The sequence below is a fragment of the Rhipicephalus microplus genome, chromosome 3 (assembly GCF_043290135.1).
Source record: "Rhipicephalus microplus isolate Deutch F79 chromosome 3, USDA_Rmic, whole genome shotgun sequence".
NCBI classification, from domain to species: Eukaryota; Metazoa; Arthropoda; class Arachnida; order Ixodida; family Ixodidae; genus Rhipicephalus; species Rhipicephalus microplus.
Genome location: NC_134702.1, coordinates 124,893,993 through 124,912,560, shown reverse-complemented (window position 1 = coordinate 124,912,560; position 18,568 = coordinate 124,893,993). Strand labels below are relative to the sequence as shown.

Below are 18,568 nucleotides of genomic sequence, written 5' to 3'. Positions count from 1 at the left end.
TAAAAGAACTCCGGCACGCGATATCAACGTGGGACCTCTGCGTCGTCAAAGCGATACGTTAACCACTAACTGATCCTGCCCCCCCTCCCGAAGAACGTTCTTCACCGCTTAAACAGCAAGCTATTTTTAACTACCACGCCCCGCTGCCGTGTTTTCGATATTACCAGAAAGATGTCGCCATGAGCGCACGTCGCCACATCGCGCAGCGGCGCCTGCTCTAATCTCCTACGTGTATTTTGCGCCGCTTATAGAGTAGGGGGACGACGCTCCCTTGCACGCCCTTATCTCGTGGTGGCGAGGAGGTAAGTACGTATGCTTTGGCTGGCCTCGGTCTTTACGTGGAACAATTCTGCTGTATTTACAGGGGGCACAAAGGTCACTGCAATCATTGCAGTCTTCATTCACGAAAAACGCGCGGTTTTCAAACTCTGCGAAGTTACAAATGGGACACATGTTCGCATGTATTCGTACCTGCCAGTTCGTTTTGTGCGTAATGTGTGCGCCAGAAACGAAAGGGAGCGCTTGGATCTGCTTTGCATTTGGCGCGTGACCTTTGAAATCATTGCTATCGCGTTAATTGCTTTGCCTTTGTGGCGAGGCTCTGACCTTTTTCCAGCGCTGCCTGCGCTGATGCCATGGCAATATTGTCCCTAAACGAAACAAATTGCTTTATCTAGAGACCTTACGCGGCATAGCGCATCAGCGAATAGACATTATCTTGTTTTTTGCTCAAATAGAACTCGATGACGCTGCTGGGAACGGTGCACGAGACCAGTGGAAAACAATAAACGTGGCACGCTCAGTTCGCTCCGCTCACTCGGCCGGCGACGATCAGCTGAGTTTTGGACGTGCCTCTCCGGCTTTGCGACTTCTGGTTGCTCGTTGCAGCTTCGGCCGGTGTGAACATGAGTCGCTTTTTCGTCGCCAGTCGCGAATGGTCGTGTCAGTGGTGCTTATCGCCGGTGTGTCCCAACTTAACATTTTGGTGGGGCATCACTATTGCGGCCGAGAGGAACGGTCCTCGTATGACAACATAACACCAGTCGGCACGTGTAGAGCTCACATATATCACAAACAGGGTAGGTACTCCTGACATTTATTTATATTTCTGTCTTGCAAATGCTTGTTCTGGGGGGTTTTAATGAATAGGTTTCAAATATATTTCGCAGTTCTCTCGTGAAACAGGTACATGATGCATGCACTTTTGTTGCATCCATAAATAGTGGCGTAGTTTTTTCATGTAGTTGCCAAGATGGAAGTGGTGAAGCTAAAGAAGTAGCAAAGAAGCTGGTAGTACAGAATAGGGTAGTGAATATTGTAGCGTAAGCTTCATATGTAATAGTAGTCTGCCGTTTGAATCTTAAAGGGCACTGAAGATTGTGGCTGGCTTGTTCAAAAATTGAAGTTTGCAATAGGTCCTTCAAGGCTTCAAAACAGCGAAAGTGGGCCACTGTGTGCTATTTTGTTTTTATTTTATTTCTCAGTGCAGAAAGGAGCGAAGTAAGCCACAGATAGGTGGAGACGTGACACGGATGTCTGAACTCCATGGAGAAACTGGCATAGAAGTCGAGCGTTCTCACTTTTTGTAGGTCCATCAACGCGTACCTGTTCGCGTAGTGGTCCGATCGCTTCATGGTATTCTTGCGACCACTGTAGATTTTCTCTTTTATTCTCTCGTAGTACTTAACACTGAAGCACTCCAGATGCTTTGGCGAAACTGAAAGCTGTGGCTACGATGTTTCTCACGGCGTTATTTCCGAGATTTTACTATAGTTTTTCTCAATTACTGTTTAAGTTTATCTATGAATTTCATTCGGTGATTGGCACTCGTATTTTGCCTTCTTCATTTTCTTGTACCAGCAGTGAAAAATTGGGCTTTCACAGTTTTCTGTCACTACTTGAGCATGGTTGTTATACTTTTTGTACACATTTGTTGACACTGAAGTCACTACGGCGAGCTTATATAGCGTCACTGTTGAACATTTTACCGATATTGTGATGCGCACGTGTTTGTTTTTGGCGGTCATTGTCACACTGGGGATAATGCGTGAGGCAGAACCAGTGATGGCCAGATACATTCTGAAATTTTCACCCAGAGCATACAACTGCCGAATACACAGTTTAAAAAAATACATACACGGAGAGAAGATATCTGCGTATTAAATAGTTAGTCGTATCCTAGCTAAGACGTAATGTTGACACAATATTGAAGCAACTTGCTCATTGTTGCGGCGACGTTGTGTTTACCATTTGGCTCGACTAAGGATACTAACAGTAGCCTGAGACGTTCTGTGAACATGCTAAGACAATATTATTGTTGTCACAATGCACTTATATTTATTTTTTCATGTGCAGCGGTCACTATGCAGATGATACGCGATGCTGACGCAATGATGGCCGCAATTGTAGCCAGCTTCCGATCTGCCTTGGCGTCATCGACGTGGCTCAGAGGCACGGCGCGCGAAGCCGCGCTTCGCAAGCTGGACCATATGAAGTACCACGTGGGCAACCCGAGTGGCCGACGTTCCGACGCCGCCTTCGTGGAGGAGCTATACGGTCAGATATTTTTTCAGCTGCACACGGCGGGTTATTTGTTATAAAGGAACGGAAACAAGACAAACCAAAGCGCTCATGTTTTCACCTTCGTGTTTATTGATAGACGTTTTTGGCGTTTTCATTTGTAGTGGCGTTATCTGCATGCGAAAAATACAGCACCCGTTCAGCGCCTCCACGAATAATTTGTCACTACAGCTACGACAGCGCATAAGTTTGGCCCCTAACTGGAACTTTGCCTTCTGCTCAAACGAATAGATTAAAAAACAAAAGTACGCTAACTCAGTTTCAAGTGGGACATGACAAGAGGAATTTTTTAAAACTCGAATACCTACAATCGCTATGAGATCAACGTGCCATAATGCTGCGTTTTTGTGATTGTCGCATATGTACGGAGTTTTTTATTCGGCAATTTCGCTCGAATGTCGAAGTTCATACAGTGACTTGGTAAACATGTCACTGATAAGCCCTATTTTTATAGCTACGGGAATCAATGGCAACAGGCCACCTACAATAGAAATGGACAGACATATCTTTCAAGTCACGAAACTCTTTGACATGATTGATTGATATGTGGGGTTTAACGTCCCAAAACCACCCTTTGATTATGAGAGACGCCGTAGTGGAGGGCTTTGGAAATTTCGACCACCTGGGGTTCTTTAACGTGCACCCAAATCTGAGCACCCGGGCCTACAACATTTCCGCCTCCATCGGGAATGTAGCCGCCGCAGCCGGGATAACTCTTTGACATGCGCATATCTTGTCACAAGGTACATAATTGTTTGTTACACTTAATACACGTACAGAAAATAAGGAATGCAGGAAGCGCGTGACACTTTTTGTAATAAAGGTTGTTGGGACCAGTATAAAGCAATAGTCTTGTCATGTTCATGTCGTTAAGTGGTTTATCGAGCGATAACAACTATTGCTTTTCTTTGCCTTTTTCGTGCTCGCTCGGGGTAGCTGAACTAAATTATAAAGTGATTGATTGATATGTGGGGTTTAACGTCCCAAAAGCACTATATGATTATGAGAGACGCCGTTGTGGAGGGCTCCGGAAATTTCGACCACCGGGGGTTCTTTAACGTGCACCCAAATCCGAGCACACGGGCCTACAACATTGCCGCCTCCATCGGAAATGCAGCCACCGCAGCTGGGGTTCGAACCCGCGACCTGCGGGTCAGCAGCCGAGTACCTTTGCCACTAGACCACCACGGCGGGGCTAAATTATAAAGTGCGCGTCTTATGAAATTTTGCGATAGACGTTGGGTGGGCGGTGACCGGTATCACGTGACTCTTCTCAGACACCGAGCGGCAGCCTGCGAACGGGGTTCACTTTTCCTCGGACAACTGGCAGGCTTGCAGCAGGACCATTGAACTGTGTTTGCTTTTCGTTGAGGGAGCACAAGTTTGATGTGAAGAAAGTACCTTGTTTTCTTGTGCCATCATCGTACGTGGTCTTCGCGAAAGTGTCTACGTGGCAGTATACATGGCTGTATGCCATGCTGAAGGAAAGGAGAGACAGCGTAGCAGAACGCGCGTGAAGAGCAATTTTCAAGCATGCGCGATTCTCCCTGCGGTTCCGAAGCGCTACGGTGTTTTTCTTTGACAGTGGGCTGCCCTGTAGTGTGTCAGTGAATCGAATCATTTTGCGATTCTTTCTAAGATGGAGCACTTGAAAATGACTCTAAATGGATAGGTTTTACCTTACGCACATAAAATGTTAGAGCTGGTAGTCTACAAACTGCCTTCTATCGTCCCCTCCTGGTTTTCTACACAATTCGGTGATTGTGTCACGCAGTGCATTCAGACGTTAACGATTATCGATTTCATTGGATCGCTATACCCACTCTTTTTCCTTGGCACAGCTCCCCTCCCCGACGTGACGGAGGACCGCTTCTTCACGTCCTGGCGGGAAGCCCTGGCCCTATCACGACATCAAACATGGGCTGACCAGACCGCGTGGCAGTACGACGCGGCGGAGGCGAACGCCGCGTACTATAGGCATGCCAATATCGCTCTTTTGCCGACGGCGATTTTACATCAGCCATTCTTTTTCGCGGACGGTCCACTTGCTCTCAACTACGGTGGATTGGGGTCGGTAAGCAAAGCAAACAGGCTAAATTATTGTGTGCCTAAATGTTACTTCTCGAGCATACTAGCATAGCGAGTGACCCGTTCTTACTTGATTCAAGCTCATTGTGCATATTAAGGGATGCGCCAGTGTAGTGGGCATAGTTCTCAATAATAATGTGATAACTGCACGTACACGCAAAAAGTGGTTTTCAACACAATCAGGATTATTCGCATGACCCACGTTGCTTTGAAACACATAACGTCGCTGCTAGAATCACATGTATTCGCCAAGAATTCTATGGGCCAGGCAATGTAGGGTGAAATAAAACTGCAGGTAGTAAATACGACATCTCAGAAAATAAAGCAGTGCGAAAGGCACAGCACCAGGAAATGTTTGTATCCTAGAGCGTTCATAAGATAGCTTGGCAGCCGCCCTCCACCCGTAATCTTAGACTAGGATAAAATAACTTTACGCAGTCGGACCCGTCCCGTCATAATCTAATGTGCGGAGTTAGAGCAACGCCAGTTTTTACTACAACCAGAACCGAGGAGTGGGGTCAAAAACTTTTTACTTTACGAGCGTGTCTCCGCAAAGGTGGCGACGAATGGAAAGCTGTTGTCTGAAGGACCTCATCTCCTAATTTTTTTTTCTGTGAACGCCGTGCGACGCTGCCTTAATTTTGGACTGCACCTTTTGTATCGAACTCCGCAAAAAAAAAAAAGACCTGGAGGTGGGGGGGGGGGGGGGGCGGATACTGATTTATTGATATGTGAGGTTTGACGTACAAAAACCACGATGTGATTATGAGAAACGCTGTAGTGAAGGGCTCCGGATATTTCGACCACCTTGATTGATTTGATTTGATGGATATGTGGGGTTTAACGTCCCAAAACCACTATATGATTATGAGAGACGCCGTGGTGGAGGGCTCCGGAAATTTCGACCACCTGGGGTTCTTTAACGTGCACCCAAATCTGAGCACACGGGCCTACAACATTTCCGCCTCTATCGGAAATGTAGCCGCCACAGCCGGGATTCGAACCCGCGACCTGCGGGTCAGCAGTCGAGTACCTTAGCCACTAGACCACCGCGGCGGGGCTATTTCGACCACCTGAAGTTCTATAACGTGCACCCAAATCTGAGCACACGGGCCTTCAACATTTCCTCCTCCATCGAAAATGCAGCCGCCGCAGCCGGTATTCCATCCCGCGACCTGCGGGTCAGCAGCCGAATACCTTAGTCACAAGACCACCGCGGCGGAGTGGGCGGGGGGGGGGGGGGTCTACTGCGGCTTACGTTTACTTCCCTTAACAGAGATTTTTATTGTACGACTTTCTGTGCTTAAACATATAGGCAGCACTGGTTGTTTGCGAATGAAGAGGCTGAGTGCAAACACCACCATTCTGGAAGACACTTAATTGCCATCGCGATACATATTACATTACATTGATCCGCTTCAGCGGCCCAATATATTTCCAGAAATGACTGCAAACCACTTTGAATTGTGGTCGCTTACACAAGCTTGTGCAGGGTTGCTCATCGGTGGAAAGGTGGTGGTACATCCCCTCCCTTACTAATACTATGTGTGGGCCACAGTTTACGCTCCCCCCTTAGCAGCCTAGAGAACGCAGCCACCCACGAGACAATCCCTCTTTCCCAGTGCACACGCTTCGGAGGCATAGGTTTCATTCAAGACCTTTCTAAAGTATGCTTTTTCATCACACTTTATTGTTCACTACTAGGCTGTCACTTTATTGCATTGATTTTCATTTAATTTTTCATTGTCAGATAATGGCGCATGAAATAATGCACGGCTACGACGCTGACGGCTCCTATTATGACGAAAATGGTGCCTTCAATCCCTGGGGTACGGAGGAATTCGCGGTGGCGTTCACCAACAGGACGATCTGCGTGCGGCGATCATATAAATCGGTAGTAAGTACATGTCTACTTTTGAAATGCTATATTACGCACCGATGTGTTACTTTCGCATCAGTACGTTATTTTTATAAAACGAATTCTTGGAAGTATTACAGTGACCAGCTTTCTTTCTGTAAGCATCCCATAATAGTCCTGCGTATTAAGACGGTGCCTACAAATATTATACAACATAATGCACGAAATGGCATCAATCTCAATTAGGCAACTTCTCGATGAGGACTCGAAAACAATGTGAGTTCCTATATTCAAATTAACGTGCATGAATCTTCGACGACACTTCCAGCGCAACGCATGTACTAAGCTTTCACGGCAATTTTGTATCAATGTCACCTCACAAAACGCATTGCTAGTTGTATATTCACTGAATAAACGAACTTAAAATTTCTAACTTAACCATACTTCTGCGCGTCCTTTCCCTAATTCATAGAGACAACTGTCTCTATATGGCGGTCGAAAGCGGACACACCATCAACTCCTACTGAAGCATGTTCACCCACCTGCTGGAACATTCACTGAAAATTAACAGGAAAAATGACGGGTAAACGGGGAAAATAGCCATTCACCGCCATGGTTCCATTTTGAGCAATGTTGATGTCACCACTGCATTTTTCTTTTATCCGAGAGCAGCGCAGACTTGTTAACCTTCCTCAATCAAATAGCATACTTCTGGGTTCTTTATATAAAATGTAAGTGAATACACCTGCGTAAATAGCAACAATGCAGACATATATGGCTGTATATAACGTATTGATCTCGTAATGCTATGTACTAGCATACGCAGCCGTACTTGGGCTATATGCATAGCGCTGGATTCAAATATATGGAGTAGATATTTAATGTCACATATCATGCAAATGCAGGACAACAATGTGAGCTAAACGAAACTTGTGGCTTATGATATCAAATTACACAAAACGATAAAAATATGTTTCAGCCTGCCATGAAAATCAGAGATTTATCAGAGAGTGACTCGTGAGGGAACTCAAAGTTGAGAGGTGTCAGCGTCGTATTACAGTGCTCAAAGCATATGTACAACTGGAAGATACGTGTGAACGTTATTGTGTTTGTGTTGTCTTTGACGCACCTCCCAATACCGCCCTTTGAGCTGGCTGAATTTTGAATAAGTTCCAAGAACGAAAAAATTGTGCTTCGTTCCTACTGATGTTGCAGTTACTGGCGAGTGCTAGAGTGGTTAGCTTCAAAGGACTAGAGTGCCCATTCACATTGGTCGTCGGTATAGCTACGGCACACAAAGGCTATTCGCACTATTGTTATTGCTCCATGTTTGCCTCCATGATGCTATCGCTCAAGGAGCAGACAATCTCCTTGAGCGATAGCGTCATGCATGTCTGCGGGTGCTTTCCCAGCACCATTCCCCTGCCTTTATTTCTATTAGAAAACGACATTGTTAACTCTCTAAATATAGCTTATCCAATGAAACACGCAGCACATTATTTCAGTTATTTCATACTTCTTGAAGAACATTCTGAGTTCTCGCGGTGTGTTCGCTCCTGGAGTAGGTTTAGGGCGCCAAGGAGCCACGATTTGATGCTGGCCGCAGAGAAACAGGAAAAAAACTGGGGTGGCGAAGTTTTCACTGGTATATACCCGATTCAAATCATTTGCAGGAAAAGCTGATGGCCCGGCAAGATATAGTGGACGACGTAATCGACTCGGAACAATTGGCGGACTTTGTGGGCGTCAGGGTTGCGCACAAGGCCTACAATTTATTGCCAGCCGACGAGCGTTTGATGCAGCTGCCCGGCGTGGACATGACAGCCGAGCGCCTATTTTTCATCAGCCACTGCGTCAAGTTGTGTGAGGATCAACGCGTGGTTGCAGAGCGGTATGCTCCGGCGAGTTCGCGGTGCATTGTGCCGCTCATGAACATGCCTGAGTTCGCGGCCTCGTTCATGTGCTCTCAGGGGACCCTCATGAACCCAGCACATAAGTGTGATTTCTGGTAGCAAAAGTTTTTGGCAGCTTGACATCGCCGCTTTGTGAAATTATTTGAAACGCTGACACTTCTGATCTCCACAACACTATTAGCGACGCAAATCGGAGCTCCACGCTACTGATTACTGTTTATTTTATTTACCTTTTTCGCAAATGATTCTGTTTTTCTTATTTTGGTATATGTCATGTAAGCTACCTATTTTTATGGTGACTACGTACACGTGATGAATATCTTGGCAATGCGAGCGTTTCTTGCAATGCAATAATGGCAAATAAAAAATTGTGTATTGTTCAGCAGATGTTTAGTTAGGCTTGCGTTAAGCCTTACTCGTGACTTGCACAATCCCACACTTTACTACAGCACAAAGAAGATGTATGTGAGGAGCCGTATAGTCTCTGAACGGGACCAAGTTAACTCAGAATATGAAAGCTCTGTGTTTTATAATAACTATGCATTAAAACCAACATGGAAGCCTGTTATTGTCTATGTGCTATCGGCGTCAAATAAAAGCCGAACAGCGGCAAACATTATAAGCAGGATTCTGCGCAACGCTCAGTTATCACCATGGGCATATGGGCATATGCACGTGCCAGTTAGTATTAACTAGAGGTCGCCTCCTATACCGAATTTCTCATCAAGATGTTAGCCGTGGCTTAGGTCGGCTAGGCGAGGATATACGTAGCGTGAGCAACGGACGGACCGATAGATGAACGCACGAACGAATCGACTAGCGAGTGAGCTCACATCAGTCAAGTGCCAGCCCTCTAGTTGCACTTCTTCTGCGCCGCATCATCTGTGCGCCGTGTTGCGGCACTGCTCCTTGGGCACGCGAAGTGTGGCTTTCGAAAATCCGTGCTAAACTGCTCAGTATTGATCAGTACAAATTACGATACAAGAATACTGAAGCGGTACTGCGAGTCAGCATGGCTCTAAGCAATGATTACAAGAAACACATTTATTTCTCAAGCATTGCTACAGAAGGCTGGCTAGAGCACATTTCTTTTTAGCTTTCAGGGCAGAAGGCTTCCACTACTTCCCTCTATGTTTTACTACGGTGTCTGAATTTGTCCTGATAAAAGATGCTGTACATGCGCACTTCTAGCAGTGCAGTGCTACTTGTGTGTTCAGGTGGGCTTTTAACGTAGACATTTTTTCGCAAAAATAGTGCATAATGTTGCTACGACGTGTGGCCAAGTGTATATGGGGTAGACGGATGTGTTTAACACGAGGTTATGGAGCGTATATGTAGGGTAAAAGGCCACCATGACCCTCTTTTAGAGCTGCATTGCAATGAGCAGCGGTACGCAAGGAATGTATTAACACCACCATATAGTTCGGAAATTCTAATCAAACATCCACAAATATACCTGAAGCATTCTGCATTAAAAATATAACAGACTATATCGACTATTGTAGGCTGCATTCCTTGGGAAAGATGTTATCATTGCTTTATTGTGTGTCCTTATGTGCTGTTTCACATGCACTATGAACGGTTTATTTTGAGTAGTTTGCGCAGATATGTGGTTTGGTATGCTAATGTTCCGAAAAACTGAACGAGTTAAATTGCACCTTTTTTGCTTTTTTTCTGTTTCTCCCCATTATCCCTGAGTGAATGAAATAAGATAGTAATAATTATAAGGCAAAACGAATTGACACCGTACTAATAGCTTCGATGGAAATGTCAAGCATGTATTTCACCCGGACAGCATATCCAACTAGCGCTCTTCAATAAAATTTCAGTATCTTACAACACCTGAACCAGCTCAAAAGTTTACTCAAGGTGCGGTTACGTGCCATCAAATTCTTAACGATAAATCGTTATCCTGTACGCGACACGCAAGACTTGTGTCGAAGTACATCAAGCAACCTTATTTCTGCGTTTATGAGCAACCCACACAGGAGTATATCAATAGTATGGGCTGTGTCTCACACTAAAAAAAAACTTTCAGACATGCGCATTCAAAGGTATTATTGCCTGCACACAACACATCGATTAATTTTTAAATAAATTTTTAGTTGTGCTTCAGAAAATTGCTATTCCCACCGTGTGAAATCTGGCAAGCAATAGTGTAATGGCTGGTGGATACCTGACTTTATATGAAAAATGAAGTGCACCAGAAGTCTGAGAAGATGCGAATCTCTTTTCAGGGAGAACCAAAACCTTCCTGTTTGAAAGCGTGCGGAAACATTTATGTAGAGGCGTTCTTCCTGTGCTAACACTGTGTCACAAATGCGAGAACCCATACACATCCACAAATAAGAAATCTCTTAGAGATTCACAGATATTTATTAAAGTTATCGAAAAACAAAAAAGCTTTCATACTGACACTGCCAAATGAAGCAGATAATAATATTCCATTCTAGAATCTGTGCGTGTATTGCTCTTCGCTCTGGCGGCGTGCGACGATCCATCGTCTGGCCATACCTTGCAAGTAAGCCTTGAAAAAAAAATCGCACTGATTTTAATATCAGGACACCTGATCTGATCTCCGGAATTGTGCCAACGAACAGTCACGAAGTCTCTTTTTGAAAAGGCAGTGGACAGCAGAAAGCACGTCTCTATATCGTTTGCACGTTGAATAAAATTCTGCATTCTGAACAGCTCAGTTTTACGCATGGCCAAAGTGCTGCATTAGCATTATTCACGCTTCGACAGTGGCTGTCTTAATATATATATGTGTGAATCCCTCTTAGGTATTAAATTCTTCATATTTCGTCAGCACGTTTGATAGCATCTGTTGTATTGCTGAGTAGCCTTTTATCCGCAAACAAATGCTCATAGATTTTCCTCATACATCAATTATTGCTGCGGATATCTGTCGCATTTTACTCCACGGTGAGAGACTGTTCAGTAGGGTTGATGACAAGAAGTCCTGAAGGTTCTCAAACAGATTCATTATTTTGGACCATAGTAATATGCAGGACACTTGCATTGAGCAGGAGTCCTCCCGTTGCGGAAGCGAACGAAGGCGACTCGCGTGAAAGCCGACCCATAAGTGGTGTCAGGTTGCAAGCGATGATTTCTAATGCCGCTGGTGAATGGATGTGTCATGAGATGTAATAGCAGCTCTAACAACTACGCACCTGCAAGAAAGCTTTCCAGTTTGCTGTCGCAATGATGGCTCGATTGGCAGCGTACGCGGGGGTAGCTAAGTTTTCAGAAAATGTTTATTAATTCCATTCTGCTGGCTCACTGACAATTTACGCTGCACGCAGTTAAATTGTGACCGAATAGTAGCCATAAAGTGATACCGAATGCTGAAGGTTTTTATTGTGTTGAATAAAAGCCGTCGTAAGCTCCAGCAATTATCCCGCCAACGCTACTGCTCGGTTGAGTGTGGTGTCAGTTCGAGCTGTGGGGTTCCCAAAGTACAAAGTGTAAACTCGAACGGTTTTAAAGAAGCGTGGGATGGGAAGCGAAATGCGGCAGGGACCGCAACAATTTTAACAATAGGCCCCTCAAAAAACTACGGCAACTCTGAGTGGCGGCGTCCATGGTAAAGGAAGAAAAGACAACAAAGAGCGTGCGTCCACCGGGCTCCGTTCTTGTCTATCCCGCCTTCGTTATGGCAGTGGCCTACCACGTGGTCGTTTTCGTCACGGCCGGGTGAGAAAATGATCTTTTTTGCCCTCTGCCTCTAAAAGAAGACAGGCTAGTGTAGTTTTACCGAAGCATGTCGACGAGGGAGCGCTCCTGCCACCGCAGCTACAACTTCAGCGTAGAAACGCGTGGGACGCCGCGGCCTTAACGAAGGCGGAATAGAAAAAAACGGAGCCCGGCAGGCGCATGCTTTTTGTAGTCGTTTGTTCCTTTACCATAGACGCCGCCTCCCAGTGTTGCCATCGTTTTCGCAAGGGGTCTATTGCTCCATCTGCACTGCATTAGCCCCTGAGCAGCAGCTTCTGTGCGTGCAAGCAAAGCCGCGCAACACTGTTTTAAATACTATATAGCACCTCTGACTGCCAAGATATACACTGCCAACACTGCCAAGAAGTGCCAAGATATCACTTGCTGAGCTGGCACGCGGTACCTCAAGAACTCGCGAAGCCCAAGTATATGTGTGGAAAGAACGGAGCTGAACTACAGCACCGACCAATTTATCACGCTGCTCGCTTATTACTATATTGTAACATGTGCATTTTAACTCCAGCAATCTAACTGGGTTTCAAGACCACGCTCCAACACGTGTCAAATGCAAGTGCGTCTTTTCTATTGCAATAAGCAGTAATATTCGAAATAAGGCACAAAATAGTTAGAGCAATGGCGTATGCATCCCGGTTTACGCTTGCCTGTAGCACGAGCACCTGTCGTTTCTCGCATGTCGGAAACATTACTCTCAAAGGTAAACTTGTCAACTAGTTAGATTGAAAATATTTTATGGAAGCGCTTAGTCTGTTGCGTTTGCGCCTCGTCTTTCGCGCTGTTACTATACGATATTGTCACGGGCTAAGTAGATGCCTGAGGATGACGACGACGAAGTGCTGAGGAGAACGTGCTCGGACTGCAGCAGCATTGTACGCATTTTCTCGCCAGTATATCCATCGTGTATACTTTATTCCCCGTAACATCATTGACAGAGGTGCTGGGCGCACTCATGATGATCGGCCCATATGTTTCACGTGCCATCAGATAGGACACATCGCTCGCCATTGCCGCAGCCGTTGAACCTCATCACCTTGACCGAGCTTCTATGGTTGGGGACCTCACTCTGAACGTGCACCTTATGCCCCGTCCTACCGTGCTGAGACAGGTGCAGAGCATAATCCAGAACGTCGGACAACGCGCTCGCCATCGCCCGTGTGTCGTCAGTCCCACTCGCCCCAACCCCGCCGTTCTCGGTCTCCCTACGACCATCGCTCGGAAAACTAGCCGGTGCAGCCCCTGGAGGTGACGCTGCATACACTACTCGGACTGCAAATCCTCCCGACTCCCGACCAGCGGTGCAACCTTACTCCCGACCAGCGGTGCAACCTTCTTACAATTCTCGTTGATGGTTTACCTGTAACCGCTCATAGTGATACCGGTGCACAAATATCTGTGATGAGCTCTGACCTGCGCCGCCGCCTCCAAAAAGTTCAGACACCTGCGATTGCACCTACCGTTCGTACAGCGGATGGGAGTACTCCTGCTGTGCTTGGAATGTGCACTGCGCGATTAACGATTTCTGAGCATCAAACTTCAGTTCTGTTTGCTGTACCGGAAAATGACCCTCATGATCGCATCCTTGCACTCAACTTTCTGACTTCACACGCTGCGCTCATTGACTGTTCCAAAGGTCTTCTTCGGCTCGAACTACCATCCTTCTCAGAGACCGTCTCTACCAGCCCACCTCGTCCACGCTCTGTCGATTTCCTCATACTTTCTCCGCAAGCCGCAGTCCAAGTCCAACTTTCTCCATATCCTCCTGTATATGATGGTGATTATGTTGAAGCCCCAATTGCTGACGTGGCCATCACACGTAATGTTGCACTCCCTAACACGGTGGTTACCGTTAAGGAAAACCGAACTTCATTTCCCATCCTCAATTTTGGCTTCTCAGCGCAAGTTATTCCTCGCGGCATGCCACTTGCGCATGTGACACCACTGGTCGACTACACAGTTTCCGCCATAACCAATAATTCACCACTCGATTTTTCATCAGCGTCGCTCTCGTTACGTTCCTGTTCCGACCTTTTCAAGCCAATGCTATCTGACAAGCTCACCTCTGAACAAGTCTCTGCTCTCTGCCGTGTGCTTGCCTCTTATCAGGACATCTTTGAATTCGGCGACCGTAATTTGGGCCAGACATCTGTGGTAACCCATCGCGTCGACACCGGTGACGCTCGACCCATTCGTCGATGGCCCTACTGTGTGTCAGCCCCGGAGCGTGCTATATACAGCGAGAAGTCAATAAATGCTTCATAAGGGTATAATCGAACCCTCAACTAGTCCTTGGTCCTCACCCGTTGTACTTGTTAAAAAGAAGGAAATAGCTGGAGATTCTGTGTTGATTACAGCCTTCTCAACCATATTACCAAGAAAGATGTCTATCTCCTACCGCGCATAGATGATTCACTCAATTGCTTACACGGTGCCAAATTTTTTTCTTCAATAGACCTTCACTCAGGCTACTGGCAGATCGCTGTGAACGACAAAGACAGAGAGAAGATAGCCTTCGTGACTCCTGATGAACATTATCAGTTCAGGATGATGTCTTTTAAATTATGCGATGCCCCCGCGACTTTTGCGCGCATGATGGACTCTCTCTTTCGAGGCATGAAGTGGACCATTCGCCTCTGCTATCTTGATGATGTTATTGTTTTTTCGACTATTTTCGATGACCATTTTACCCGTCTGTCCACAGTGCTTGATGTTTTCCGACACGCCAACTCGCAACCTAACTCGTCCAAATGTCGCTTTGGGCAACGCCAAATCTGCGTACTCGGCCATCTTTTTGACGCTGCGGGCGCTCAACCAGACCCTGCGAAAGTCCGAGCAGTTCGCGACTTCCCCGCACCCTGCTCAGCCAAGGACGTCGGAAGTTTTTTGAGACTGTGCTCCTATTTCCGTCGTTTTGTCGAGAGTTTGCTGAAGTGGCCCCTCCTCTAACCTGCCTCCTCAAAATGGATGTCGCATTCACCTGGGGCCAACAGCAAGCAAACGCCTTCTCGTCGCTCGTTGACATTCTCACCAATCCACCAGTGCTAGCACACTTCAACCCATCTGCCGCCACGGAGCATCGTACTGACGCCAGTGGCCACGGCATAGGCGCAGTGCTGGCGCAGCGGTAACAAGGAATGCACCGCGTCGTCGCGTACGCGAGCCGACTGTTGTCGCCCTAGGAAAAAAATTATTCGATCACAGAACGCGAGTGCTTAGCTCTCGTATGAGCCATTGCGAAATTTCGACCGTACCTGTATGGCCGACCATTCTCAGTTATTACGGACCACCATGCACTTTGCTGGCTCTCCTTACTCAAGGACCCTACAGGACGCCTTGGTCGCTGGGCGCTGCGCTTAAAAAAGTACACTTTTTCCGTATCCTTTAAATCCGGACAACTTCACAAGGATGCCGACTGCTTGTCGCGTTACCCAGTCAATCCCCCTGACATGATGGAAGATGGACAAGAGGTCCGCGTTGTTTCAATTACCGACTTCACCGACATAGCTGCAGAAAAACGCCGCGACCCCTCTTTGCGTGTTATTATCAATGGTCTGCACTCTCTCCACCCTGACCACTTCTTAAAACTGTTAGTTCTTCACAGCGATATCTTGCACCGCTATAATGCCCGCCCAGGTGGTGCTGAGCTTTTACTCGTTGTTCCTGCGCATCTTCGCTCACACGTTTTAGCCCAGCTCTATGATGCCCCCTCCGCTTGACACCTAGGGGTGTCACGCATGTATTGCCGCATTCGCCGCCGATTCTTTTGGCCTGGCTTCTACTGTTCTGCGCGACAGTACGATGCGGCATGCGACCTCTGCCAGCGCCGCACGACACCTGCTCTGGGGCCTGCTGGTACCCTCCAGCACATTGAAGTACCAGATGAACCATTTTTCTGAGTCGGCCTCAATCTTCTAGGACCTTTTCCCGTGTCGGCCACCGGTAATAAGTGGATTGCTATTGCTACCGACTACGCAACGTGGTATGGCATTAAACGCGCCCTCCCCACCAGCTGCGCTACAGATGTAGCCGGTTTCCTTCTTCATGACATCATTCTGCGTCATGGTGCTCCTCGTCAGTTGATCACCGACCGCGACCGCTGTTTTCTATCTAAAGTAGTCGACGAGCTCCTGCGATCCTGCTCTATCCACCACAAGTTCACTACAGCGTACCGTCCGCAAACTAATGGCCTCACGGAACGCCTCAACCGTACCCTCACGAATATGTTAGCGATGTACGTCTTTAAGGATCACAAAGATTGGGACATCTACTTACCTTTTGTTACCTTCGCATACAACAGTTCACGTCATGATATAGCTGAATTTTCACCTTTTTACCTACTGTTTGGTTATGAGCCGCCTTTGCCCATGGACACCATGCTCGAATCTGGTGCCCCCTCATCGACTGCTTATGCTCGTGATGCCCTGGCCCGATCTGACATTGCCCGCAAAGTCGCCCGGGATCCTTTATGGGCCTCGCAGCTTAACCAAAAGAGTGCTTACGATCGCTGGCACCTCGACGTACAGTACTCCCCGGGGTCGCTCGTCTTGCTGTGGTTACCATCACGTCGTGTGTCTCTGCGGAAAACTTATATCCCATTACGTTGGCTCTTACTGCGTCATACGCAAGGTCACCAGCGTGACCTATGAGATAGCTCCACTCCATACCACGTCAGTACCAGCTTCAGTCCCGACCGATAAAGGGCACGTCTCAAGGCTTAAACCATACTACTCACGCCCCGATAATTGATCGCACCGGGATGATACTTCTGCCGCCGGTGGGTAATGTCACGGGCTAAGTAGATGCCTGAGGATGACGACGACGAAGTGCTGAGGGGAACGTGCTCGGACTGCAGCAACGTTGTACGCATTTATTCGCCAGTATATTCATCGTGCATGCTTTATTCCCCGTAACAATATGATTGATTTTATATGATTCACTCTCTTTGTTTTCGTTTGAAATACTGGTAGGACCCCCCACTCTCATTTTGAAAGTCTACCGTTTTAACACGGTCTTATTCGCGCACTAGAATAATATATAGCTAAAATGTGGCCGTAGCAGACAGCCAGGCAACTCCCGCGCGCAGGTAGAAACTCAAGCGCTCACGGCACTGTCGGCAAGCTGGCGCAGTTGACGTTTGTGCAACCTGTATTTGTGGCATGTATGCCATTTCATGTTAAGTTGCGAAATGCCTCGCAAGTCAAACAGTCTGGCTAGCGTGAACGACACCATAATTCTGAAAGTAATCCTTCCTGAGACATCCAGACTAAATTTTCAAAGCAATGAGAAAGACGCGTTAACATATGTCTTAAATTTAGTTTGTGATAAGAAACTTACAATTAGTACTAAAAGACCTTTGTAAAGTTCAACAATACGCGCCTTGGCACATTCAGGAGCCGGCCATCTATACCAACAGCCACCATATCCAAGGTATAGGCAAAATTATTACACTAGAAGTAGCCCACTTTTCGATTCGCCTGCAAGGTTATAAGCACACGCTTTTTTACGTTTTAAAAGTGTGGTATCCACGTCTAGTTACGTTCATAAATTAATAGTTGCGATGTAAGTACCCAATTTTCAGATCTTATCGTAAGCTATTTAAAAGCTTTTTCCTCTTTTGAAATGGTAAGTCGGAGTTGCCGTGAGTGGCTCCTAAATTTCGGAAACAGAAGAAATGTCGTCGTTGGTCAGCCGCACCATCTGGATCTTCGATTCCTGTGACTGAATCAGAGAGACGCTACGTACGTGGCCATAGTAATAGAAATACATTTGACGACCAGGGCTGGGCAAAGGCACTTTGAATGGTACTGCGATACGATAAAAGGAACTCGCAGAAAAACTGCCGCCCGCATATTCCCACGAAGGCAACTCAAGTAAATGCGTCGCAAAGCAGGGGGGGGGAGGTATCACGTGAATATTGTGAAATTGGTTATGGTTATGGAACAGTTAATTATTTTGTTTTCATTATTCTTATTTGTCGATGAAAGGAGAAGCATTCCTTACCCTCACGTCAAGCGAAAGCCAAGTAAAGATTCCCTCGACTGCACTTCTCAATGCACCATTCCATTCCTACATATATGGGATGGCTAGTGAACAGTTGTGTAGCACGAGCAGTTGTTTGGATGCAAAAAAACTCTTTGACAAGCCTGTGTAACGCTGTCCGTCCATATCTCCGTGCCAACGCGCTGCACCGTGCTCCCCTCGGCGAAGGTTTGGGGGCTGTGCCAAGTAGGTCACACCTTCCCTCGCAGTGCGCGGTGACGTCACTCTCTCCGTCGCTTTCTGCGTGCTCACCGCGTGTCACCTCTCTCTCACTACAGCTCGCAACTACAGACCTTGCTACAGCTCGCAACACGCCAGTGCATATCGAGTGAACACTCTTTCGGCTCGTTTTTCTGAG

At 46.8% G+C, this 18,568-nt stretch overlaps 1 protein-coding gene across 1 annotated transcript; it reads left to right on the top strand.

Annotated features, from left to right (window-relative positions):
- The first annotated feature begins 831 nt into the window (after window positions 1–831).
- On the top strand, window positions 832–8,634 carry LOC119159958 (neprilysin-1). The gene is made up of 5 exons (XM_075888449.1): window positions 832–1,079; window positions 2,356–2,556; window positions 4,422–4,654; window positions 6,419–6,565; window positions 8,200–8,634. The coding sequence occupies exons 1-5, from the start codon at window positions 935–937 to the stop codon at window positions 8,536–8,538; spliced, it is 1,065 nt and encodes a 354-aa protein (XP_075744564.1). The 5' UTR covers window positions 832–934; the 3' UTR covers window positions 8,539–8,634.
- The last annotated feature ends 9,934 nt before the right edge of the window (window positions 8,635–18,568 follow it).

Bases quoted from the DNA above. Each gene is read 5' to 3' on its own strand.
- LOC119159958 (XM_075888449.1), top strand. From the start codon at position 935: ATGGTCGTGTCAGTGGTGCTTATCGCCGGTGTGTCCCAACTTAACATT. The intron at 1,080-2,355 runs GTAGGTACTCCT...TTTCATGTGCAG, and splicing joins TCACATATATCACAAACAGG to CGGTCACTATGCAGATGATA. The intron at 4,655-6,418 runs GTAAGCAAAGCA...TTTCATTGTCAG, and splicing joins ACTACGGTGGATTGGGGTCG to ATAATGGCGCATGAAATAAT.